Source organism: Crotalus tigris, unplaced genomic scaffold (assembly GCF_016545835.1).
Source record: "Crotalus tigris isolate CLP2741 ecotype Arizona unplaced genomic scaffold, ASM1654583v1 scf7180000019173.45859301935:6455823, whole genome shotgun sequence".
Taxonomy (NCBI): domain Eukaryota; kingdom Metazoa; phylum Chordata; class Lepidosauria; order Squamata; family Viperidae; genus Crotalus; species Crotalus tigris.
Window position 1 is genome coordinate 5,380,271 of NW_024097414.1, and position 27,303 is coordinate 5,407,573.

At 45.2% G+C, this 27,303-nt stretch overlaps 2 protein-coding genes across 3 annotated transcripts; one reads left to right on the plus strand and one right to left on the minus strand.

Annotated features, from left to right (window-relative positions):
* Positions 1-477: 477 nt before the first annotated feature.
* On the plus strand, positions 478-14,313 carry GNA12 (G protein subunit alpha 12). The gene is made up of 4 exons (XM_039360347.1): positions 478-980; positions 2,783-2,998; positions 7,768-7,818; positions 8,504-14,313. Exons 1-4 carry the CDS (start codon positions 603-605, stop codon positions 9,071-9,073), a joined length of 1,215 nt encoding a protein of 404 aa, XP_039216281.1. The 5' UTR covers positions 478-602; the 3' UTR covers positions 9,074-14,313.
* Positions 11,718-26,434, minus strand: AMZ1 (archaelysin family metallopeptidase 1). 2 transcript variants are annotated; one of them, XM_039360346.1, is made up of 7 exons: positions 26,269-26,434; positions 21,882-22,223; positions 20,812-20,979; positions 20,111-20,239; positions 19,208-19,374; positions 18,365-18,541; positions 11,718-17,520 (listed from the first exon to the last, which is right to left on the minus strand). In XM_039360346.1, the coding sequence occupies exons 2-7, from the start codon at positions 22,183-22,185 to the stop codon at positions 16,933-16,935; spliced, it is 1,533 nt and encodes a 510-aa protein (XP_039216280.1). In that variant the 5' UTR covers positions 22,186-22,223; positions 26,269-26,434; the 3' UTR covers positions 11,718-16,932. The 2 variants fall into 2 exon arrangements, with proteins under 2 accessions (XP_039216280.1, XP_039216279.1); XM_039360345.1 differs by lacking the exon at positions 26,269-26,434 and having other exon boundaries at positions 21,882-23,467.
* Between the last annotated feature and the right edge of the window lie 869 nt (positions 26,435-27,303).

Below are 27,303 nucleotides of genomic sequence, written 5' to 3' on the forward strand. Positions count from 1 at the left end.
ACTGGCGTTCACACGACTTGTTGACCCGAATGTTGGAACTCCGGTTTCTGATGACTGCCAAAAGAAGCCAGAATCCAGGACCCTGGAGAGGTAGCTTCTAGTTGGAAACCGCGACCCCCGATTAGATGCGCTGGACTCCAAATCCCATAAGAGCGACGTTGGCTGGGGACGATGGGAGAAGCACCCACTCTTTCCCCATTCATAACCTTCTTCCCCGGATGACGTCACGGGCCCCTTCCCCTCACGCCCAATCAGCGCCCCCGCTCCGCCCTGGCCCTGGGAAAACCCCGCCCCGTCGCTCTCGCGTGCGGGGGCGAGCTTTCCTCCCGCCCCTCGCCGCTCATTGGTCCCCGGGCGCCTCGGGCCCGCCCCCTCCGCGGGCCTCTCCCCGCCTGCCCGCCGCGCCCGGCCAATCGGCGCCCGCGTCGGAGCGCGAGCGCCGCCTGGCCTCACCCGAGGCGGCGGCGTCGCGGCCCCGCCCCTTCGGGTGGGCGTGAGGGCGAGGACGGAGGGAAGGTCGCGCGGCGGCTGAGGCGGCTGAGGCGGCGCCTTTCCCGCCCGGGCCTGTCTGAGGGGCCGCCGCCGCCGCCGCCTCCTCCTCCATGGCCGGGGTGGTGCGCTCCCTGGGCCGCTGCCTCTGGCCGGCGGCGGGCGGCGACCCCGAGGCGGCGGCCGGGCCGATGGAGCCGGGCAAGGAAGGCGGCCTTCTCCCTCCCGCTGTTCCTCCTCCTCCTTCTTCCTCCTCCTCGCTCCGCCGTCGGGAGCTGGAGCGTGAGGCGCGGCGCCGGAGCCGCGAGATCGACGCGCTGCTAGCCCGCGAGCGCCGCGCCGTGCGCCGCCTGGTGCGGATCCTGCTGCTGGGCGCCGGCGAGAGCGGCAAGTCGACCTTCCTGAAGCAGATGCGCATCATCCACGGGCGCGAGTTCGACCAGAAGGCGCTGCTCGAGTTCCGCGCCACCATCTACGAGAACGTCCTCAAGGTGGGCTCGCCGCGTGGCCTCCTTTCCCCTGGCTCGCCTGGCCACGCCCCCTCTTCTCCCCCCCTCCCCGCAGGGTGGTATGGGGTCTCCTGCTCGACCAGGAGGGTCGGGCTAGAGGATCTCTGAGGCCTCCTCGCCTCTGTGGTTTTATGCCCTGTCATCTGCCCCGCCTTCTTCCTCCAAGGAGGGTCCTTCCAACTCCCCTTGCAAGATGTCCTGGTGGTCACCTGTCCCCATGTTCATTGGATAGGCTGCCCTCCCTTAGGAAGAGAGATTCCCCCCCACACACACACTGATGCTCCCTTGAGAGCCCCCTTGATGTACTGAGTTCCAGTCCTGCCATGGGATCGGAAGCCAATGGGGTGATTAGGGAGCGTCCCCTCTCCCTCCGCCAAACCCACCTGGCAGGGTGATGGTCTACCATGGCTTTCTTAACTTTTTTTTTCAACTTTGCAAGATTTCCTAGTGGTCTCATATCCCCCCTGTTAAGTAGAGTCCTTCAGGTTGAAGAGGGTTTGCCCCTCCCCTTGGAAAGAGGCATTTTTTCCCCTACAAGTACCCCCTTGAGAGGCAGCTTGGTGTACTGGTTAACTGGCAAGACTAGAAACCAAGAGGCCCTAAGTTCCAGTCCTGCTTTGGGCATGGAAGCCAGCAGGGGATTAGGGCCCTGGCCTTTCCCTTAGCTCAACCCACCTGGCAGGGTGATGATCTGCTGCTGCTTTCTTCATATTTTTCCCCAACTTTGTGTGCAAGATTTCCTGGTGCTCTCCTGTCCACCTCTTAAGTAGAGGTGTCATGTCCAAGGTTGGGTAGAGCACTCCCATATCCCAGGATGCATTTTCCCCAGCATCCACCCCCTGTGTAACAGCTAAGCAGGTGGGCTTGAACCCTGAGTTCTAGTCCTCCTGAGACCGTGAAACCAGACAGGTGATTTGGCATCCATCTATCTTTCTTGGCCCAGCCCACCTTACAGGATTGTTGTGCTGAAAATATACATAGACTGCATTTGTATTACATACTAGTTAAAATTTAATTTGCAGCATCCCTTGGCTTGATTCAGAAAACCGCAAGTAAATGATCCAGGAGTTATCAATGTGTATGGACGCAGCCATGTTTTTATTAAAATTCCTGGAGGAAAATAATTTATTGGAGGGCGTTACAACATTCCTTCAGAGTTCTGAGTTCAGAATACAGCTAATTCCACGTGTGCCAAAGTTATTTCTTAGTATGCACAGTGCCATAAAAAGGGAGCCCAGCCGGATATACAGTACACACCCTGCTAACTGCATAGACTTGTCTTCAGAGATGGCTTTCCAGCCTGAGGGGTAAAAAACCTGTTCTAAACTTTAGGAATCCAGACTTTTCCTTTTGCAAACCCATCCTAGGGTATTGGACTAAGCCACTGTTTTTTCCTAAGGAGGTGGAAAAAAAAAATATTTGTTGTGTGGAAGGTTTTGCTGGACTTTTTCTTGTATCTTAAAAGTTGCTCTAAGGGGAAACTTACAGAAGTTTGTCTCGCCACAAGCTCGGCAGTCTACAGGTTTTGCTTTCTTCACCCCAGTAGCATTGCTGTGTTGGTGGTACAGTACTTACCCACAACAAATGGGAATTTTATCTTTAAGAAAACCACATCCCGGCTTAATAATAAGGATGGAATTTGGCTCTCAAAGTTGTCTAAAATATCTTGGAATGTAGAGCAGGGGAGAGCTGGCCAAATAAAGTGCATGTGGTTCTATTAGCGTGTTAAAGATTGAGCATAGATGGGCAGCATAAGAACTGAAGTGTATTTCTCTGTTTCTTAGGGCTGCAGAGTTCTAGTCGATGCACGGGACAAACTCGGCATTCCTTGGCAATACGCGGAAAATGAGAAACATGCCATGTTCCTAATGGCCTTTGAAAATAAAGCAGGCATGTTCGTTGAACCCTCCATGTTTCAGCTGTACGTACCAGCTCTGACCGGCCTGTGGAAGGATTCTGGGATCAAGGAAGCTTTCAGCCGTCGAAGTGAATATCAACTGGTGAGTAAACTGAAAGCTCAGAAGACAAAACATCTGGTCCCGGTACCTGACCCAGATTGGGTCCTGCAGCTTCATCCTGGGACACATTAGCTTTCATTCATAGGAGTTATTAGTCTGAAAATGTGCTGCTAGGCCCTTCCGGGTTTAAGGATTACCCTATAACTTCTGAAAGCTGCTGCTGAAAGCTTTGAGAAAACCAGGAATGGCTGCCTACCGATAAAATTGCTTCTTAAGTAAGAAATGTGGGAATTTCCACAAGGACTTTGAACTGGATCTGAACTTTGTTTTAACCGAGAAATAAATGCAAGGTGGTGAACTTATCTAACACGCCTTCCTCTTCCTATTTTCCCCACAACCCTGTAAGGGGTTTGGGCTGAGACTGGCTCCAAGTTACCCAGCCAGCTTTCATTCCTAAGGGTGCGACTAGAAGTCAGTATTTCCTGGTAATTAGCACCAAAGTCACCCAGTTGGTTTTCATGCCCAAGAGGTACCAGAACTCACCGTCTCCTGGTGACTGGCACCAGGGTTCACCCAGCTGGCTTTCATGCCTAAGGCAGGACTAGAACTCACCGATCCCCGGTGATTGGCCCAAAGTCACCCAGCTGGATTTCGCGTCTAAGGCAGAACTAGAACTCACCATCTCCTGGTTTATAGCCTGGTGTCTTAGACTGGCTCTAAAACTTTCTAAAGGATGCGGGGCTTGCATCATAGTTTGAACAGTCTTGAGGAGTATTTTCCTGCTGCAAGGGCTGTACCACAAAACAGCCTAGCCTTCAAACCTATGAACAGATCGCTGTCCTAGGGCCAGAATCCTCATTACCTGCTGGAGAAATGTAAGCATGAAATGTAATCAAGATCCTAAAGAAGCTCAGTTTAATCCTCAATCAGTTTGTAAACAATCCAATGACTTGAGGCTTTGTGAAATCCATCAATTTAAGCTCAGCTAATTTTCATAGCCGTGCCTTTTGGCAGCAGTACAGCTGTGCTGGCCTGCTTCATCCTTCCAGATGTTTTTCCATTTCCCTCTTTGGCTTACTTCTGTGTTGTCACAGGATATGAGGTTCCATTAAAGAACCTGCCCCCCCCCTCCCAAAAAATTTCTATAGATCAGCGGTTAAATCACCTGCTTACCGTCTAACCCAGGGGTAGGCAACCTTGGCTCTTTTATGACTCGTGGACTTCACATCCCAGGAGCCAAGGTTGCCTACCCCTGGTCTAACCCTAACTGCAAATTAAAAAGCCTAAAAATTACTTAAAATATGGAAGATCACTTATTTGAGTAAAGTATACCAAAATCCAGGAGGTGGTACGGAGTATTGCTTCGGGGCAGATAAACTATGGTTAACCTTTTATGTAATAGAGGCAAAATCTGAGGTTCTTTGTAATTAAATATCCTGGGTTTTTGCTGTTATCTTGAGGGGTGACCACTAACATTTAAGGAACAGTCCAGTATAGAGAACTAAGTGGAAATTCACAACTTTTTTTTTGTAGTTTGAATTTGCGTTTCTTTTGCTAACCGTGTGCCATGTAATATCAATGTGTCAGCATCTTATTCGGAGATATATGGCTTAGCTAAAACTCACACTAGGACCTTATTTTGAAAAACAATTCTTTTATCATAGTTCTGTGTTACCCGTGGCCTAAAAACACCCCTTGTTCTCTTAACTTCAGTTTGTCCCAGTTGGTTTCCATTACTTCCCACTGAGTCTCTTAGGTCTTGTCCATAAATGGCCAATTGTCAGGACACGATGGTGCTGTGTTTGAACTATGTGGCGTTGGCTTGTTGGTTTATTTTATTTGTTTTGTTTTATTGAATATGATTGTGAGTTGTCTAGGATGATCTTCTATAACAGTGATTCTCAACCTGTGGGTCGGGACCCCATTTGGGGTCGAATGACCATTTCACAGGGGTCGCCAAACAAGGCTGTCCACCATTTTTCCCCCTTTTCTTTGGCCATGCCCCTGGCACCCGGTGATGTATAAGTGGTTGGGGGTCACCACAACATGGAGAAATGTATTATGGGGTCGCGGCATTAGAAAGGTTGAGAACCACTGTTCTATAAGATAGATGGCCATGTAAAATATGGTAGTCTGGGGTGTGTTTGACACACTTGGCAGAGATAACACTGAGCATTTGAACTCAGAATCATCTTTCAAAAGGTGTGTGTGGGCATCCATTCAGAAAGCATGGAGCCTGTGCAGTGATAATTCTAATTTTAGGTTATAGTGAGACCTGTACTATTTATAGCCATACCGTGGCCAGAAACTGCTCATTCAGAACTATATGTCACTACATTTGTGGGACTTATGATTTTGCTCTGGTATAAGTCATGTAGCCTAGCTATCTGGGCAGCTGGTATGCACTAAAAAGATATTTATTTTCACTACTTGACACCCTAGTTAGTACTTTTGTTTCTTAATGCAGTCCTTGACTTATGACCACAATGGAGCCCAAAATTTATGTTGCTAAGCAAGACATTTGTTAAGTGAGTTTTGCCCCATGTTATGACCTTTCTTGACACAATTGTTAAGGAAATCACTGCAGTTGTTAAATTAGCAACACAGTTGTTAAGTGAATCCAGTTTCTCCATTGATTTTGTTTGTCAGAAGGTCACAAAAGGGGATCACATGACCGCGGGACCCTACAACCATCATAAATATGAGTCAGTTGCCAAACATCCAAATTTTGATCACATGACCGTGGGGATATTGGAACGGTCGTTAAGTATGAATACCGGTCATAAGTCACTTTTTCTCTGTGCTGTTTTAACTTCAAATGGTCACTAAATGAGCTGTTATAAATTGAGGACTACCTGTCCTCTCCTGCTAAAAGGGAGTGGCCTTTTATAACCACCTTATTAAATCAGTATAATTTTATTGAGCATGTGAACCGCCTGAATTTTTGTACTTTATAACTGTAAATTGGACAAGCGTTCTTTTTAAGATGAAAGCGAGAAGAAGCTCCACAGTATCGGTCCGAAATAAACAAGATAAAAAGTTGGAACGATGTTCAGATGTGGGAGCTGGCTTATTTCAGGGCTGTAGTTCCCAGTTCTGGGTTTTCTAATTCCCAGATGTGGGATGATTCATGGCTGCTGTTCAACGATGGGGACAGCACCTCCTCCTACGTTGTCCCAATTGGCCAGACTGACTCAGAGGATACACAAGAAGAGAGATATAAAGTGAAAATGAATCATCTATATTTTTATGTTAACTCTTTAGATGTAAAAAAATATAAGCAATGATCTGAGTATTATCTAACATATAGGGAAGCAAAGTTGCAGAGCTGTTTAATTGTTTCAGGTCAAATTGTGGGGGTGTTAAATGGCTAGACTTGAACAAATATTATTTCCTTTGTTGTTATTTGCTTATAACAAAAACATGTTTTTCTCCAGCAACCCAAGGACAACAGAGAGGTTGTTAATGATCTGAAGACATTGTTGGTGTGATGGAAGACTTAAGAATTGCCCGGAATTTTGCTTAATCCTAGTCAAATCAGATAAGAGCACTAGAACTAGATCAGGTTGGATTAAATCGTTCCCATTTAAGATCTGACATGTAAAAATGGTGGTTTAATCGTGCTGAAGTTTTGGATTTTATTTAGGAGTTATGATTGTTTGTAGATCTGATGGTTTTGTATACTACCAGTATATAGTAAGTGCCACAAATGCTGACTGGCATTAACTCTTGTTGATGAACAGAAGAAACAGAAAGACAAAGAAACCCTCCAATAATACAGCTAGAAAAAAATTGCTACGAGGGACATTCACAAACAGCTACAGCTGAAATTGGAATATATTTTACCTGCTTGAGAAATACAAGAACGGAGGGACCATACGTAGCTTTAAGGTCCAAGATTTGTGAACTTCAACTCCCAGAATTCCCCAAGCAACTATGCTCTAAGCCTAGGGAACAGTATTCCTTCTGTGGAGATAACCTGAAAACAGTCTGGGATCTTCAAGTGTGTGCTTTACTGGAAACCATATGAAGGTTGCTTTATCTTGTAAGCAATCAGGGTAAACAGAGAGCAGTTGACTTCTGTATTGTGTTTTTCACTTTATAAGAAAAAAAAATTCCTGCTTAGGTTTTGAGGAAACAAATGAAAGAGCCATTGTATTATAACACAAGAATCTATGGCCTATCCTAAGGGCAATAAAGACAAAGCTATTTTATTTTACAGCCTGCTATGGAAATTCTCTTCCCCAAAGTGGTGTACACAGCTCTAGCTTGGCTTACCGACTGTTCCATAAAGGGATCATTACGAGGCAGAGCCAAGCAGTGTAAATAGATTTCCAAAGGTTGATTTTCCAGATCAGAGCTCTGGTTCTGAGGCAATATAGCCAGTTCTGTGACGATGCACTTGTGCTGTAGTTTAAACAAAGGTCTTCTGCTTTGCAAAAACAGCTCCTTGATTGTCTTATAGTTGGATGATTCTAAAACTCTCTTAAGGCTGATTTAAGTTGACCCCAAAACTTCAATTGGTACAGAACGCAGCAGCTTGCACACTGGCAGATGAGAAGCATTTCAGCAGAGGATATTTTGGGCTCTGTCGGTTGCCAGTATCTTTCCAAGTACAATTCAAGGGGTATTAAAATCCTGATGTGGTGAAAACTTGGCTTTTTCAGAGGAATATTGTGCACTAAGTCTTCAGTGTGTTTTAACCATGAGATGTTTTAATCTAAATATAACTCTCTGAGCTGTTCAGAGTTTGTTGAAGTAGGCAGGATGTAAACCATAAGTAAATATACTCTTCTTCTCTTTCTCAACAGGGTGAATCAGTAAAATATTTCCTGGATAATCTGGATCGGATTGGCCAGTTGGTGAGATTTTCTGTTTGTGTTGTTTAGTTCTCATACATTCAAATCATATAAATAAGAGAAGTAATAACATTGGGAAATGTTCCTCAAAATCATAGAACTGAACGTTTGAACGTCTAGATTTAGTAAATAATCTCTCTTCTAAAGCAGAATAATCATTTCTTATATGTGGGAGCTCTTATTCTTCCTCTGGGGAAAAAGTATGTTTTGTGCCCACTGTTTAAAAAAAACCAAGGCATGAATACATCCATTGTTCAAACAAACTCCCTGTAGTAGCAGTGAGATTTTGCCAATCTCAGCATCAACGAAATCTAGTTTATCAGGAGCTCTGGATTTTATTGCATCTGTTGAAACTGCGGCATGTAACTTCAGAGGTTACGGAAACCAGGCTGCAAAGGTTTGTAAACTATTGAAATTCATCCTTCAGATTAAGTTTGCTAACCGCCACCTCAAGCAACCAAATACAAAATAATGAAAATAACCTGAGATAAAGTGAGCTGTTTCCACAACCCCAACCTTGGCATCTGAACAGCCCACGCAAGATTAGCCTCTAGTTTACCCTTCCCCATTTCAGTTCCAGAATCTTCCTTCCACCACAGTATATCTAGACACTACTTCGGTGGACTTAACTTCCCTTTTGAAGCGTGATCTTTCTCCTACTTCCTGTATCTTTTTTTTTTTCCTGCAGAATTATTTCCCCAGTAAACAAGACATCTTACTGGCTAGAAAAGCGACCAAAGGAATCGTGGAGCATGACTTCATCATTAAAAAGATCCCTTTCAAAATGGTGGACGTGGGTGGACAGAGGTCTCAGCGCCAAAAGTGGTTCCAATGTTTTGATGGCATAACCTCTATACTGTTTATGGTCTCCTCCAGTGAATACGACCAAGTGCTCATGGAAGACCGGCGCACAAACAGACTAGTGGAGTCCATGAACATCTTTGAGACCATTGTCAACAACAAGCTCTTCTTCAACGTCTCCATCATTCTGTTTCTGAACAAAATGGACCTCCTGGTGGAGAAGGTCAAGACGGTCAGCATCAAGAAATATTTCTCAGACTTCAGAGGTGATCCTCACCGTCTGGAAGACGTCCAGCGCTATCTGGTACAATGCTTTGACCGGAAGAGGCGGAATCGCAGTAAGCCCCTTTTCCATCACTTCACAACCGCCATCGACACCGAGAACATCCGCTTTGTTTTCCACGCGGTGAAGGACACCATCCTTCAGGAGAACCTTAAGGATATAATGTTGCAGTGAGTGAAAAGGGAATTCTCTCTCTGGAAACCTAGCCCGTTGTAGGCCCTTTGCTATGTGTCTTTTCTTGCAAGAGCCATGCTGTGCCTTGAGTTAGGAAAGCTGAGCAGGAGAAGCAGAAGTAGAAGAATGGCAGAAGTTTATGTGAGCTCCTGCATCGGTCAACTCAAAACACAAGGATACGATGTTTCCTCTTGGCTTTTGGAAACCCTCGTGGCGAAATGGCAACCAAGGTGTCTGCGTGAATTAATCTTATTCTACGACAATGCCAGAATGTTCTGGCTTCCATACCTGTCAGCCTTAAACTAGTTTTGGGTGCTGAAATAATGAATTCAGTAACATAGTTCACTTCTTCACTGGGGGTTCTTTTTAAGAGAATACATTGCAATACATTGTTATAATTCAAAGATTAATATAGGAGCCAGGGTATATACAAGAGGTTCGCCAACATTTGGATTGTATTTGCAACTGGTTGTCTTAGCTCTAGCTTAAGGAATCTGTCTTCATCTTTCCTCGTGTAGAAATCCAGAGTTGAAAACTGAATTTAGACAGTCATACGAGCAAAACATTTTTTTATAGCAAGATATATCAAAGCTGGTTAGGTATCCAAAGCAGTTACTGCTTGATGAGACATAGCTTCAGCAATAGTAGTGAAAATACACGCCTAGTGCTTTGTTAAAACATCTTTGATTCTGTTTAAAATTAGATCTGTATAAAAAAAAAATCCCTCATTGCAACTGTTAGGCTGTTTCCTGTCTAACACAGAAGTTAATCCAATTTTTAGATAGGTCTTGGCAAGGAACAACTGCCCATAGCACTGTAGTGAATTGCTCTTTTAAAAAATCAGTCTTTTGGAGCCACTGAGTTTGGATTAATGGTCTTGCTTTGAGTTTATTCTTAATTATATAGGGGTTTACCAGTGTATGTCCTAATGCATTTTTTAAAAATCCACATAAACCTGACACGTGTAATTCGCCCCTTTAAGGCTAGAATACAGTATGTGTGAATTTGCAGAAGGCTGTGAATTGATGTGAGCTTGTTTTTTTCATTCTAAAATGTTATATTTAACTATGGGTGCCTTTCTTTTGTGTACAGACAGTTCACGCTTTTGTCTACTCTTGAGGTATGTATTAATCAACCTTTTGTCTTGCCTTATCCATCCTACAATCATTATTCAGGGATAATCTTAAACTTAAATGTTTACTGTGACTTTGGTATCATATTTTGTAATAAAACGAAGGGCTTCGTCTTTCCTATATCAACTTCTCTGAATTGTCCTTTGGGGACAATCAGATGCAAGGCAATTTCCTAGGCGCTGATAGCACAAATAATAACCAGTTTAAAAATCTTTTCTGACTTCCAGTTAGGGGAATTCTTGAGAGTTTTTCCCCCCTGCGGTTGGATTACTTACACAGCCGTGTTTTCGGTGTGGTGTGCCACATTCTAAAGGCCACGCTTTACATTTTGATAGTATATTTTGTGCAAAGTTGAGCTGTTTCTGAGATGAGGGCTACATTGGTTTCCAGGTCTTAAGTAAAAGTAAGACAGACTTAACCATTAAAAGCCACAGAGTTCAGCTTTGGAGGCAGTTTCTTTTAAGAGCTTACCTATGAACACACCTGGAAGCAGTTAACATCTGGAATCCGTTATTTTACCATTTTTAAATAAGATGTTGCCTTTTGCCAAGAATCTGAGTTTTGTCAGTGGAAAACGGCTGTCTGGTGACAAGGGGAAAGGCATCTTAAGCTTGATGGTCAGTTGGGCCTTATTTTATCATTAGAGCTAATGCTATATTTATCCTTTAGAAACCCTAAACTGGCCCAGGGACTTCTGATACATTTCTTGAAGATTAGTCTTGCTATGGGGAAGGGCCCAAACTCTATGAAATTCAGAAACATCATAATGGCACATATGTACATATTTGAATTCATTTCTTTGCCAGTGGTTTCTGTGTAGCTGAAATTTGGTGTGTCCGGTAACATGACTTCTAACACTTTCTCTCCAGTAGTAGCACAAACCACTTTACAAATACTTAAAACCTAAATTATGCTACCAGTCGCCTTTTAAAGTGGTTTTGAAAGAACAAGGTGCTAATATACTGTATTTATCAAAACTTAATTTTATTCTTTTTTCTGTTGTAGAAGCATGTCTTGCTGAATGTAATATACAGCTCTATGTTTCTTTGATACCAAATAACAAGTATCTTGTGGTATAACAGGGCTCCGTACTGAGGGAAATAAATGTGGTGATTATCACAGGTTTTGATAGCCAGATAAATCTTTAATTGTCTAATCCACCCAGTGGGTCGTGCAGTCGATTTCTATTGCTTTTAGGACGTGATTAATATTTTTATTCCTTTACCCTACCATTGTACGCTTATTCTAATCATCTTCTTTAGGACTGTAATTGATATTTAATATCTAAACTCATTTTTGTGGTTGCCACATTCATTGTATATCAGTCAGTCTTGGGTAGATACATTTAACAGTAAAAGCCAGCTCTAATTCTGCTTCCTAGTCAGTCCTAAAATATATATATATATATATTGTATAGCACTTGCATATATAACATAAGTACATCCTCTAATCATGTTTGACCATAGTCACTTTTCCTGTACATTGTTAGGATTAACAATCTTTTTTTTTTCTCAATCCAGTGCAGAACTATTACGTGTTCTTTAGCCCGGGGTCCCCAATCTTTGCGGTTTGGTGGCCCAGCTGGGGGGGGAGAGGGGAACCGGGCCAGGTGACCGGCAGGCCGGCATACGTGTGCAGCTCAACATGTGTGCAAGTTGAGCTGCACACACAAATTGATCTGCGTGTTCACGTGCACACGTGCTAGCTCGCACAAAAGCTGTGTGCCTGCATGCATGCCAGCCCACCGCCCGCATGACCCAGTAGCAAATAAGTCACAGCCTGATAGCAGGTCACAAGGGGAGGGGGGTTGGGAACCTCTGTTTTAGCCATCTAAGCACTGCTTCTATTTTTTTTTTTCCCCTGACCAAGCCACAATGCTTTTCAATCCAATTGCCTTCGTTCCAGCCCAATGCCCAGATTGTTCTCTTCCAGGCACACTTGGATAAAGGAAGGTGGGGAGGGGAAAGCAAATTTGCAGACAGAGCATTTGATTGTAACGGTCCCGACCAGCCAGGAAGTGGGTCGTACACAGGACAATCGTCTTTGAATTTATACTCCGTATGTTTTGCACCAGTGAGTTGCACAGTTTGTCCTTTGTCCAAAGAAGCCTCTGTAAGGCGTATAATTCTGTGTACTTAGTCATCTTGGCCAGGAACCAAGAGGAAATTCGGTGTCTGTCAGCCCACATGTAGACACATCCACATCAAGACGATTTTGCATGAGAATTGTTTTCGTGTAAGCTCGGCAGAAGAATGGTTTTGGAAAACATGAGAAGGTTGGGTTGTGGTTTTTGTTTTTTGTTTATTTTTAATCTCACGAAACGGAAGCTACAAGGAGGATGCTTCAGGTTTCGTATTTTATTATGTCAGCCAACCTCAAATTCATATAGTGACCATTCAGAGTTGCAGTGGCACTGAAAAAAGTGACTTAAAGACCGTTTTTTCACACTTATGACCATTGCAGTCTCCCCGAAATTCAGACCCTTGGCAACTTGACTCATATTAATGAACAGTCCCAGCATCCTGGGATCATGTGATCACCTTTCGCAACCATCTGACAACAGGGAAGCCAGAGTCACTTCACCAAGTTACTAACTTAACAACTGTGGCAAGAAAGGTCATAAAATGGGGCAAAACTCTCTTAACAAATGGCTCGCTTAGCAACAGGAATGTTGGGCTGAGTTGTGGCCGTAAGCCGAGGACTGCCTGTAGAAAGTTTCCAATTTAATAGAGAGCTTCTGAAATAAGGGAAGCAGGAATGCCATCTGAGGCAGTAGGAACAAATCTTAACCTCTTTCTCTGCTCTTGTAACGAAAATGTATTTCCCATCGAAAATGGTAACTGGGTGAAGTGCCCTCAGATGCTGTTTTGATGTTTTATCAGTGGGGTCATTTTTTTCCCAAATTAAAGAAACTTCCAACCACAGGCTGAACGGTTAGCTAAGGCTTGGCTCGTTGCCCGTACTGTGCTGCAACTCGCTTGGAAATTGTTGCAGTCCAGTTTAAACACACACACACACACACACACACACACACACACAGTGACCTCCTGGAGATAAGCCAAAAATTGTTTGGAAATGTGGAGGAGGAGTAGACCTGGTTTCCAAATTAAGTTTTTCCATGACTGTTTGCTTAAACATTGACAGCCTGTGTCTCCAGAAACAAAATGCCGTCAGCAAAGTCCTTGTTTTTTTGCTGACTATCTTTAGAGAAAGGGTTTGATGGCTTAAGACAATCTCTTGACATCTGGTAACTCCTAGGCTATTTTATTTTGCTGGCCTCTTTGTTGATAATGGGAACATTCAAACTTTCTCTTACGTAGTGTTAAAAGATCTTGGCTGTAGTGAAGGCCTATTAAACGTCCTGAAAGTTAATGCGGTGTATCTCTTTAGAAGCGCACGCTTAACCATCATGGCTCTCTGTACCTTAAAGCAGTATTTTACAACCTCAGTAAGTTTAAGAGGGGTGGACTTCAACTGCCAGAATTCCCTGGCCAACTTTTCACAAAGCTTCAGATTGTGAAACATTTATTAGATGGAAATTGTTTACTATCCCCAACTAATGGTACTATCACTATGATAGCAATTAATCAAAGGAATAGCTTGTCTCTTGGAGTGGTGGATGCTCTATCACTGGAGATTTTTGAAAATAGACAATCATTTGACTGGGATGGTATAAGATCTGCCTTAAGTGGCGGGTTAGACTAGAAGACCTCCTAAGTCCTTTCCATTGACCTCTTGGACAGTCCTATCAACCTCTGAGGTCCCATTTGGAGAAACCTGGACCAACGAAAGACTTCCCTGAGTCTTCAAGCTCAAACAGCATCCTTTGCAGCATTCTGCATCTTATGAACTTGTATGAATAGTTGGGGGTAGGACAGGCGTGGGTTCAAGCTTTAATTTCCCAAGTTCAACAGAGTCCAAATTTTGTCATCAAGCCAAAATGGATGTGCCGTAAATGCTGTCGCTATGTGGCATTGTCTGTGCTTTTCAATTGTTCTATTTTATACACGTTGAAAAGGGAATCTGTGATCTTTGTGGCCTCTTTTTTACAGCGATATTGTCTTTTCCTGAAAATGTGCTATTAAAATACCGTGGTGTAAAAATGTACGGCTTCGTTTTGGATTGGCTGTTTTGTACATACCAATTTTGTAAATGCATTAAAAACGTGATTAGTTATTACTGTGCTTTAGACTCTGCCAAACAATTTTAATTCTGCTGGGGAGCAGCAGTTGCAGTGGATGGGACAGCAACTAGTGGTCTTAGAAATGCACAGACTGCAGATTTTATTTAATATAGCCATGATCACAATTAGGTCAACATCATCGGTGCAAAACCCACCCCCTTGTGGCACTGATGATGTTACCTAGCTGGGTCTTGAAACGCCTACAAGAAAACAACCAAGCTCAGAGAGCACCAAGAAAGAAAAACCTTGAATAATTCTAAATTGGCTGAGCAGGATTTGTATTCTTCCTTTTGCCTAGAGCACACCCATAGCAATTAATACTAAAAAAAAAAAAAGGAATAGAGATTGTGAAATAAATGCCAGCATTTTTATTCCGTCTCCCTTTCTGAGCGCATCGCAGCCATCTGTTTGCAAAATGAACGTGAGTTTTATATGCAGCGAAATGTGTAAATCTGTCTATTAATGGGTTGAGCAGATGGGGGAGATTTTGAGGATCACCTTCCTTCCTTTCCCCTTATTTAACTGGGGTTGTAATAAAAAGAAGAAGGCTTGGTGAAGTGTTTTACTGCTGGGTTCCCCAACCAGGGCACTTTCTAGAGGGGTGGATTTCAACTCCCAGAATTCCCTAGCAGTAGGGCCATTGATGAGAATTCTGGGTGCCGAAGGCCGTACGGCTGGAATTGGCCAAGCTTGCCAAACATTGGTCTGCTGCAGTGTTTCTCAGCCCTTGGGAAGTTTTAAGAGGTGTTGGACTTCAATACCCAGAATTCCCCAATCAGCACTTCGATCAAATGCTTCAGCATTAATAAAGCCTCTGCTCTTCTGATCGTTGATATTAGAGGAGAATAGAAGCCGGTGTCAATTCATTTGCGAGATAAGTAGCTGCTGGCTGTGCGACGAGTCGGGTCCGGTTCTTGCAATATAGAAGAATAAATGCATTTGGCTTCTCGTGCACAAGAGGGATTTTTTTTCCAGCCCTGTGTGCCAAATTAAACTAGGAGAAAGCAGGAGGCAAAACGCCTATGCAGGCGCCCCAACCCAGCAGCTGTTTTTGCAAAGAGATGCCAGAAAGATTCTCTTCCCTTGCAAAACCAAAACAAAAAAAGCCAGTTGCTATAGCAACCCCCCAGTCCTGCAAACCCTTTTGCTAGCTGATGGGGGAGATGCAAGCTTATTTTTGATCCGGCTTCTCTGTTCTTCACTAATTTATTTATTTTTTTAATCAAAGTATTTATTTGTAAAATACTCTTTCTCCCCTGCCTGCACTGATCCTCTGTGGCCCCTGGGGTTTTTCCAATGCTGGATCAGCTTGCCGGTTTTTTTCTGCTTTTAACATGCAAAGAAGAGTGTGTAACGTAATGTCTGTCACAGAAGCAATTAAAGCAATATTTAACCAACTGCGAGAGTAACCGTAGGGCTAAGGCAGCCTCAGCGCTTGCTTTTTCCTGAAAGATACATTGGGGTTGAAAGCATGGAGTCAAAATTGATGATTATATTTGTTCAAGTTAAGCTTATTCTTTTCAGATAATAGTTAGGCAGTGTGATACACCTTATGTATGTCTAAGTCTCATTGACTGCTATACAGTCTATTCTAGCAGCTGTGTATCTGGCTATTTTAATTAGGAAGTCTTTGGGTAGAAAAATCAAGATTGGTTTTAGATCAGCCTCTACAAAAGTGCTAACTCTACACTTCCTTGCACAGTCCTTAAAACAGGTTTCAAGTTTACAGTCTCTATTTTAATAAAGATCACTTGTGGGGAGAAGGGAAGCGAACCCCCTTTTCAGATCTGGAGTTCTAAAACTGATAAGTAAAATTAAAAGCTTTGTTGTGGGAGAAGAGAGAGAGAAATCTGCTTTTCAAACCAGATCTTTTGAGTCCCAACAATTAAACAAAAAGGCTTCATGAATGTTCCTAATAACGTCCCACTTTTCCCCAGACTCTCTCCTGTCCCACAAGGAAGTTCAGGCTAAGTGTGACATTTTCTTGATGACAAATCTGTTAGGAGGAATGATAACAGGTAGGAAAGAAAAATCTCATGCAACTGGCAGACGACAGCAGAATAATGAGTTTTCTCTACACTCCCTTTTTTGAGAGTGCTAAACAACGTGGATCTGGTTCCCCACCCGAATTTCCACTGTCAAAAATCGAGTATTACATAACTTGCAGGATGATTACATAAACATGCAAAGCTGTCTTCTGCAGAGCTGTTTGCATTTGTGTTTTCCATGGTAGCGAGTTTGCCACATTTGATAGGGATGTTGTCTTGACCTGCAAATCAAAATAATTTAAACGAGACTCACGGCTACGTCTAGGTTCCTACATTCTCCCTTTGTAGAAAAAAGAGAGCCTCTTTATCCCGCCACCCTTTCCAGGAACTAGGAAAGATAGGAACAGACTTATTTTATTGCACTTGGGAAATTCTTAATTCTCCAACAGAACAAAGGTGAAGTTGAAAAGACGAGGCATTAATCCAAGAAACGAGACTTCACCAAACCCACACCGAATCCATCATTTAAAAAGGGCTGCAAAACATCTCAAGGAGCTAACTGTCTTCCCATCTCCAGCGATGGGGAGAAGATTCCCCTCTGGCCAATTTTCTGGAGTTCAGTTTCCTTCTTAAGGAGGAGAATTTGTCTCCAAGAACTTTCCTCAGCCCAGGACTGTCATTGGGAAAATGGAAGTCTTTCCGCGTGTGGGGCAGCTGACCCGTGAACATCTCCCATCGTGCCAGAGCTTCCACACTCTTGTCTAGCTGCTGGATTTCCTCTTCCGACACGTCCTTTTCAAGAGCCGCAATGCACAGCTCCAACCACCGTTTGTATTCCTTGATCATGTCCAGGGGCTTCGGGGTGCCACTGCTGCTGCCACCTCCGCCCAGCTGTTCCTGGTCTGGAATGCCAGTCAATGAAGTTGACTGCTCGTCAAGATCAAGATCCTGCAAGGTGGAGGCCGCTTGGCTGTACGTGTCTGGGGTCAAGGGCTCCGAGAGGGAGGTGATGGCCTCGAAGTCGTTCTCACAACCCATCCCCGAGTCTGCGCTGGGTAGCCAAATGTCCTCCGTTACGGACAGCTCCGTAGAGTCTTGGCTGAGCCAGGTAGATGAAATCGTCTGCATCCAAGCGTAGAGTTTCTGCACCCCAAGTTGCCCCCCAAAACAAACAACACAAGGTGGATCTTTCTGCTGTGGTTCCATAACATTGTGCAAGCAAACACACATATATGTTTCTGAACAGCTGTCAAAGTAATTCTGAAACTCTCTGGACAGGCTAAGTTCCCACCAACTGAAAAAAATGAGATAATTGAATAGGAAGTCCCTGGCGTTCGTTCTATAAGACAGGAATTTCCAACTTGAAGCAACCCAGTTAACAGAGTTGGAAAGTATCTTTGGCTGGTAACTTAATCCACGCTTCTAATTTAAGGCAGAAACTTTGGATCTGCGCCCCAACGAAAACATGATGACTTGATACTTCAAAGGGTGAATCCACAACACAAACTCTGAACCGAGTTGCAGATAAGACTAATCCCATACATTTCTAAATGTTTCAGAGCCGGTATCCATTACGTGGGGCTACCCGAACCGCTTTGCTCACACCTGCCTGAACTATAAGCTATGACTACAAACCCTTCCTGCCCTCTTCCGCTCCCCAAATTCCTTTCCCCTCATGGGTGGCCAATTTAAACTGCAAGCAAACTATAAACAAACACTCTTGCTAGTTTCTCCAAAGCGTTCTCTCCACCCAAAAGTTGGTTCTACCAGTCTTGACCCAAGGCCAACTTTACTTGGAACAGAAAACAGATTGCAAGTACCCAGGCTGAGTCTTCTGACAAAAGCTCACTAGTTATGAGGACTCTCTGACTCCTGGGCTCCCTTGTTTCTGGGTCTCAGTTCTTCTGGGGACTTCTGGAGCTCCTCAACAAGGAGCTTGACTTTGCCTAGAGAAGAAGGACCATACCATCTCTTAACGGTTACTTACCTTGTAGCGCTCTATGAGCTTGAAACCCACGACGTACTGCAGCTTCCGAAGGCATATCGGGCAAGGTTCCAGTGGCCGCAGCATAATTTCATCCAAGCTGAGGGCTCCTTGCATGATGCACTGAAGCCAACGGCAGTTCCCCAAGCCGATCAGATGACAGATCTCATGGCACGTGACCTTTTGTAGGAAAAACTAGGAATCAATATTAAATTGAACAGGCAACTCTTTCCTGCCTGGGGTTCAATTCCCTTGTTTTTCATCCCGTTTCTATTCCAATTACTGATGATACTCTATTGAATGAAAAAGATAACATCCTTGCCAAACCTTCACATCCTTCCATTGGGGTGTTTGGAAGAGTGAATCCAACAGTACAGAAAAGAATGGAATTCTGGCCGTTAATATTGATTCGGAGTTGTGCAAATAAATCATCAAGGGGTGAGAAGGGACTGTAGAACAGGGGTGGACCACTATCAACTTTGTGATCTGTGGACTTCAACTAGCTCAGGAATTCTGGGAGTTGAAGTCTACAGGTCATAAAGTTGACCTAGCAGTTGCCAACCCCTGCTGCTCATGCGGCTATTGTCTTCTTGACCAAATCTGAACAACCTTGTATCATTGGCATTCTGAACACATTACATTGACCTTGGAGGATCCTTCTCAAAAAAAAAAAAAAAAAGTCCGTTGTCCCATCCAGTCCCACCTAAAAAGCTGCAAACCTCAAAAGGTTATATTCCAGCAGGCCACCCAGCTGAGATCTTTTCCACCAGAAGCAGGAGAAGTCTACAACAAAGCATCTCTCTTTACCATTTTTGAACTGAACCTGGACCTGTGTGCGCTCCTCACCTTGCAGCACTGAAGCATTTCCAACATGTTAAACAACAAGGTCTGCTTTCTGGCTAATTCCACCTCTTCGTTATGCACTTCCTGTCGGCGTGGAGATGGGTTTAAAGCCGTGCAACCCATCTGGGGGAAATCGCTGGAAAATCTGGCAAAGCTGCAGACGCCCACTTCTACGGAGAGAGGAAACCAGGGTGAAAAAGGTTGGTTGCATTTCCGCAGGTGTGTCATCTCCTGTATGCACAATCAAGGACACAGTCTGCCGGTGCTAGGATGAGCCATCTGTTTCAATGCTTTATCCTTGGACCCTTCTAAATCCATTTCTAGCACAATGGTACGTGTTACAGGATGAGCCACAAGTTAACTCCACACACAATGGAACGAAAGTGGATCACGGTGGATTAACGTTGGTTTCATTGATAAGATTTTCAGCTTTTACCCCTTCGAGGACATTTCAGCATACAGCCAAGGAATAAATAAACACAAACAAAGGAAGATGGCGTACCCCAAATTCCCCCCCTGAAACAAACACACAAGTGGATCTTTTTGTTGTGCTTCCATCTATAACATTGTACAAGCCATCACTTCTCTGCACCTTGTACAGCTTTGCACCAAATTTTCTTACATACTTACATACAAAAGCTCAGCACTTGTATTAAAAGTTTTTAGTTTGAAATTATCCTGGTGTTCGAATTTACTTATTTTTATTGCATGTATACACACACACACACACACACACACACACATCAGCTGCCTAACGTGCAAGCGGCCCAGGTTCAAATCTCAGAAGGATATGGCTAGCTGATGAGAGCTAAATAGCTCGAAATAGCTATACTAGTCTCTCTTTAATTCTTTGTCAGCAAAAATCTAAATTTAACAACCCAGAAGAAGACAAGACATCAAGCAAACCTTGGCCTGGCAAGAACTTGCCAAAGGTGAAGCTCCATGTCTCACACGGGTAGAGGTCAGCGAGGGTGAGGCCCAGGACACAGAGAGCGTCCATTGGCTTGTTGTTCTTCAGAAAGCTCAAGATGCCATCTAAAGGGGCAGGAAAGACAGGGTGGAATTATGCCTGAAGCTTGCTTTTTTCCTTTTTTCCAACACAAAGAAGAGTCCGGCCTGCTTTTAGATGATTCAGACAAAAGGCCGTTTCATGCAAAGGAGGGCTCCTTCCAAACGAATGGAAAGAAGTTCTAGCAAATGAAAGTTGCAGTGCCGTTGTGCAGTAATGGAAACAACCAGGGCACCAAGGACCCCCACAGCCCTCCTCTGCAAACCCCTTTCCCTTCTAGCACTGATAACATTACCCAAACGAGTCATGAAACGTCTGCAAGAAAACAGCTAAGCTTAGAGAGCATCAAGCACTCTACTGTTTTCCTCCACCCCACAAATTCCACTCCCTTCTAGCCCTGATGATGTTCCCTAGTTGGGTAATGAAACATCTGCAAGAAAATAATTAAGGGTCCCACAGTCCTCCTCCTCCTCCTCGCAAACCCCTCTCCTTTCCATCACTGATAATATGACCCAGTTAGCTGATGAAATGTCTGCAAGAAAACCACCAAGCTCAGAGAGCACCAAGGACCTCGTCTTAAAGTCCCAAATGACCTCACCTGTGTGAAGCTGCGTCCTGTCCGAATCCTGATTGTGACGGTAACAGCAGCGGATGGAAGAGATGGAGACCGAAGGGAGGCACTTGACGCGGAGGCCCAGAAAGAAAGACTCCACGCAGCTCCGGAGGGAATCCAGGAGGGAGAGCCCCACGGGCCCTTCGCTTAGGTCTGGCAACAGAAGCATCAAGGAACAAGGTCATGCAATTTCACGTGTTTATTTGGGGGGGAGGGAAGGGGGTCACATTTCCCTGTTGATGGGGAGTAGGGGAAAATGTTGTGTACACGGTATTGTGGGCTTTTAAGCCATGTTGATCTTAGCCAGGAAATCTCCACTTTGCTGTGGAAGGGAAGAGGAAAATTATTTAAGATAAATTTCCATCCGGTTTAAAGAATTTTAAAAATTGGAGGGGAAACTCCAATTTCATTGGGTACAGAGAGCCACGTGACCACATCTCAAATAATATTCCTCGACCAGAATTCCCACAGCTAGGCAAGATTTTTGTTAAGTGAAGCATGCCCGATTTTGCCATCTTTTTCGCCACGCTTGTTAAGTGAATCCCGCACTCGTCAAATAATTCACACCGTCATTAAGTGAATCCAGCTTTACCCATGTCAGAAGTCAGAAGCCAGCTGGGACAGTCACCAATGGCCATCACATGACCCCAGGACGCTGCAACCCAATCGCAAACACACGCCAGTTGCCAAGCACCCAAATTCTGATTACAGGCTACTGCAACTGTCGTAAACATGAGGACCGGTCCTAAGTCACTTTGAACGGTGGCTAAACAAATGGTTGTAAGCCAAGGACTACTTGTATACGGGCGTCAAAGCAATTTGAGAAAATGGACGCGGGAAAAGGCGGATGAAGCTTGTCAAATGTCACAGATTCTACTAGCCCTAGTAGAGTTTTACAACAGGTTAAGGGAACCTCCTCGGACTCTGACTCAGAAAGGAACACCAGGGAATGGAGTATCCCTGCTGAGGCTGTCCTAAGAAAGCTGCTATTGCAAAAGAAGGCAGGCAGGCATCTCCTCCTGCCTCCCTCCTTCAACTCCCATCGGCCAACTTACCTATGGGTTGCAGGTATATGTGCTTGCGGCAGAATCGTTGTTTTTTCTTTAGCAACGCGTAGTAAAAGGTCTCAAAATCCTCTGGGGCGTCGGGGTGGCTGAGGAGCCAATCAAAAGCCGTCCTGATGAACAAGCTGCAGAAAAGCGTCCGGCGTGGGTTATAGGCTTCGGAGAGGAAGAGCTTTTCGTTGCTGGAGAAAGTTTTCATGTAGAGCTCCTGCAAGGTGGGGTCGGTCGAAATCAGAGCGTCCTTCAGCGCCCGGGGCCCAAAGCTGAACTCCTCAGCATGCCGGCACTGCAACATCGCTGACGGCCAACTCTGGTGGGAAAGAGCCTTGCCTTCTGCAAAAGAGAGGAGCTGGCGATTAACCAGGTTACCCAGCTGGGCAAAGACTGGACAGCCATTTGGCTGAAATGGCATATAGGGCAGGGGTGCCCAATCTTGGCAATATTAAGACTTGTGGACTTCAACTCCCAGGATTCCCCAGATTCTAAGAGCTAAAAATCCATAGGTCTTAAAATTGCCAAGGTTGGGTGCCCTTGATATACGGCCTCTTGCTTAAGCAAGGATGGGATCCGACTAGAAGACCTCCAAGGTCTCTTTCAATCCCGTTATTCTATAATCTACGTTGTAAAGGGGTTCTTCTCCCTTCTGGAAAACACTGCCTGGAAAATCTCTGGCTTTTCAGAAACAGATTAAAGGTTCAGACATAATTAAATAGTTTCTTCCGGACCTTTTTGATGGAAGTCTAGTCCAAAGGTCTGTTGATGCGGCAGACTAATTCTCATAGTTCAAGAATGGTGTTATAAATATATCATGCAACAAACTTCTAGGAGCGCTTTATCTGCTTTGTAGTTCATGCACACTCCCTTTTAGGTCAAAAGGGGAGGCTTCTTATGCTTGATATGTTCATTGAAAGGCTTTCTGCTAAACAAGACACAGTCTAGATCAAATCTCTGTTCTTGGTTGATACAAATAGCTGCAAATTGTGACTGTATTTTTAAGTGTTTACACTCACGCCTAAAAACTTAACTATTAGTTATAGAAGGCACAGCTAAGTCAGGGACTGCGATTGTTTTACATTCTGTTTTCAAGTTTGCTTGGAATCCAGAAGTGCTCCTGGATATAATGACAGGTGAAATAAAATGGAATAAATACAGTTAAAGTGTGGAACGGAACAGAATTGGTTTCTGAAGCTTTTCCCCAGTAAGGCAAAGGAAATATAAAATGTCATTAATGCCTCCCACAAACACAACTGGAATATCAGAGAGCCATATTTAATGGCTAGGCTTTCCACTAGAGGAACATGGCTTATGGGAAACTTTCCAGCCCCGTAATGGAAAATTCCCGGAATTACAGCGACTACTAAAAAATTAATAATTTCTATTTCCTCAACTCTGGAAACGCTGATCTTCCACCACCTCACTCTTCCTCACCATTGTCCTGTTCCCGGATGTCCAGCTGGCTCTCCTCCCTTCAAGCAAGTTGAACTGCTATCTTGCCAAATCCCTCCCAAAAATTACACATCAGGAAAACTTGCTGCTGTTCCCCTTCGTTCATGAATAATTCTTTTTTTGTGACTTGGCTCCTCTTTAGCAACTCCCAGTGTGTGACAAGCGTCTCTGAATTATTCTGTTTGAAAGTATCCTTCTCTGCTACTCATAAACTGCTTTCCTCCAGCGTACCCCCATCCTCCTTGACCCCCCCCCCGTTAAAACATATACCGAAGAAATAACTAGATGCCTGCAGGGTAATAAAACCCCAAACCATCCTTCTTTAGGAAAGAAAGTGATGTTTCAACATGCTGGGGGTAAAAAGGCACTTTAATGAATTCTCTCAGCTCTTCTTGGGGACTTGCGCTAGTTAATGAGATTTTCTTGGTTTTTACATGGTCCCATTTGGGTTTCTAGTAACCAGTAAAATTTCTGTATTTCTGTAGGGCGAACAATATTTTATTCAAGGACCCCCTATGGAAGTGTTAATAATGGTATTGAAAATCTGTTGTTGTTGGGGTTTTTTTTGTCGTTTTGTTTCTGACTGTATAAATTTCCCTATAAACCACACAATCCCCAGTAGAAACCCAGCAGTTATTTACACTATTACCACTGTCCAAGCAGCTTGCTTTTAGTCCAGCATTTCTCCAATTTGCAAACGTTAAAACGTTGGACTTCAGTTCCCAGAATTCCCCAGCCAGATTCCCACAGGGAATGCTGCGACAGTTATAGGGGGGAGGACTCATCGTAAGTCATTCTCCTCAGCACTGTTGTAACTTAGTTTTGAGTCTGTCTGGTGTGAATCCAGCCAACTGGAGTAGGGTCAACAAACCATGATTAAATCAACTCTGTCAATGCAGGATGAGACCGAATGGATGCCCTGTTTTGGTACTTAGTACATGAATGCCAGAACGTGCCTTCTAAGGAGGCAGGAGTTTTATAGAAGAGAATAAATAAAATCTGGCATGCATAGATTAAGCTTCCCTGAAGCCTTAGAGGCAAAACAGGGTCTTGAAATGTTTCTGGAATCATTGGCAGGACAGGAGCAAAAACGAAGCTGCTCTTGTTTGGAAAGAACAGGAACAAATGACTTCTGTCTTAATGCTTTGGTTTCATCCAGAAGGAGAAGATTTTGCATCCTAGTTCCTCTTACTCGCTGCTTCCCCAAAAAGATACGTGAGAAACGATTTTCAGATTCAATTTTACTCCAATGTATGTATTCCAGTCTACCTTCCTTCTGGCCTGGCTTCACGGATTTGGGGGTAGGTGTAAAAAGAGAGGAGACAGCCCACATAGGACCATCTAAGTAAGAACTTCCTGGCAGAGATAGAGTTTGGCCCCAAACGTGATGACATCTTTCTAACATTCATCAGACCCACAAGTGTGGGAGGGAGCACATGCAAAGCCAGGAAAGGCAGAGATTAATTTAGTTGCACAACTTGCTACCTTTGGGCTCTTGGTGGTTTCTGAGCTTGGTTGTTTTCTGGCTGATGTTTCATGACCCAACTATGTAACATCATCAGTGGTAGAAGAACATGGAGGAGGAGGAGGAGGAGGAGGACTGTGTGGTCCTTGGTGCTCTCTCAGCTTGGCTGTTTTCATTCACATAAGCAGCCTGATCAGTGGTAGAAGGAAGTTTTGCTCTCTATTTATTATCCTTTCAATAGCAATACAATAGCACTTAGACTTATATACCTCTTCCTTCCTTCCTTCCTTCCTTCCTTCCTTCCTTCCTTCCTTCCTTCCTTCCTTCCTTCCTTCCTTCCTTCACAGCCCTCTCTTGAGTGGTTTACAGAGTCAGCTTCTTGTCCCCAACAATCTGGGTCCTCATTTTATGGAAGGACAGAAGGACGAGTCCACCTTGAGCCCCGTCAGGAACAAACTCCAGGCGGTGGGCAGAGTCAGCCTGCCATCCTGCCTCCTGGCCACTGCGCCACCAGGGCTGCTTCTAGCATTGACGGTATTATCTAATTGGGCAACCACCCGTCTCCAATCTTTTCTTTTCAGCCCACCCTGGCTTAGGGCAGGGGTTGAATCGGAGGCTGCCCTCACCTGTTCAACTGACCGTGGATGGGAAGGTGCTGATGCCAAGATTGTGGTCTGCTCCTTCCCAGCATTGAATTCAGACGAGTGGCAGTTTGAGGGAAACAGCCACACCACCTACCCTCCCTCCCTCCCCATCATTTCTTGCCATGCTTTGCAGGCTTGGAAAAGGGGAGCAAGGCTTGGGGGGGGGGAAATCTCCTCTTTTGCCCACCTCCACCCCAGCTGCGCAGCTTTCCCCCCCCCCCCCCTCGCGGAAGGGAACCGTCTCTCTCCTCGCCCCGACGGCTCCCAGGCGCTCCGACTACAGCAGAAAGATGCGAATCTCCCGCCGCGCAAACCCTCCGCCCTGCCGCCGGCGCGTTTCCCTCTCCGGGAGTGGGGTCGGGGCCTCGATCGAGGACACCCCACCCCGCCCGCTGGGCCAGGCAACCTTAGGGCGAGGGTCTCGCCGTCCTTAGGGCGCGGGGAAGGGGAGAGCCTGGCTCCCCGGGGCCCCGCAAACTCTCCGGCGCCCCGCAAACGCGACTTGCCCGTCCGTCTCTCCGCCGATGCTCTTCGTCGGGGGGGAGAGGGGTCGGCGAAAGCCCCTCTGCGATCCCCGGTCCCTGCGGATTTTACCCGGACCCCGTCCGTGCCTTTCTCCCCTAGCATCTTCCTCCTTCCTCCCTCCCTCCCTTTCCCTCTCTCCTTCCCGCTCTCTCTCTTTCCTTCCTTCCTTCCCTCCCTCCCTCCCTTTCCTTCCGTCTCTCCTTCCCTCTCCTTCTTTCCTTACCTCCTTCCCTTCCTCCCTCCCTCCGTTTCCTTCCTTCCTTCCTTCCTTCCTTCCTCCCTCCCTCCCGTCTCCCACCTTTACAAGCGACCGCGGCTGGGTCTGCCTCCTTCCCGCAACGGGGCAGGGTCTTCTTCGGCCGGGTGAGCGGCCACGGGACTTGCCGCTCGGACCGCGGCTGGGCTGCGTGACGCCGCTGGCTGGCCTTTCTGCAGAGCTCGGCGGGCTGGCAAGCGCTGGCTGGCTGGCTGGCTGGCTGGCTGGCTGGTTGATTGGGCGGGGAGGGGGGGCAGCACCGGAGGGAAGGATGCTTCCGAGCCCGTGACGTTGCGGAGGGGGGAGGCGACCTGCTTTGGGGGGCGGGGGGGGAGTCGGTCGAGGGAAGCCGCGGCGAAGTTCCCACTGGAGGAAAACAAGGCGCGGGGACTCCCCACTGCCGCCGCTGGCGGGATTGGGGTGGGGGGGTTGCTGGAGGGGGATGTTCGTGTGGATGGTTTTTCGATGGCCGTTTTCCAGAGGAGGAAAGGTGGCTGGTAATAATGATGATGATGATGATGATGATGATGATGTTGTTGTTTTGGGATTGTAATAGGCTCCTTGAGTGCAATACCAAAACAACTGGAGCACCACTTGAACACCATTAGCATTGACAAATTCGCTATTAGTCAATTGCAAAAGGCGGCCTTACTAGGAACTGCTTCCATCCTGCGACGATATCTGTAATACCATCAAACACCCACATCTGCCTATCCCAGATCCTGGGTAAGGACAAAATGCCAAATCCAGTCTGAACATCTGGCTGACTGTGCGATGATCCATAATAATAATAAACAATAACATGCAAACTGGCTGAATCCCACCACTAGGGTTTCCTACCTGAGCAGGGGGTTGGACTAGAAGACCTCCAAAGACCCTTCCAACTTTGTTATTCTGCCTGGGGGAAAACACACTAGTTGTCAAAAGTAATCCAAATAGTTCTCTCTACAATTTTTTTTTTGGGGGGGGGGTCCTTTTTCTTTCATTAGAAATATCCAGGAACCATTTAAGGATAGTATTCCTTGTGTTGGCATCCTTTAGTTTGCAACTCCCCTCCTGGCTGAGGATTATGGGTGA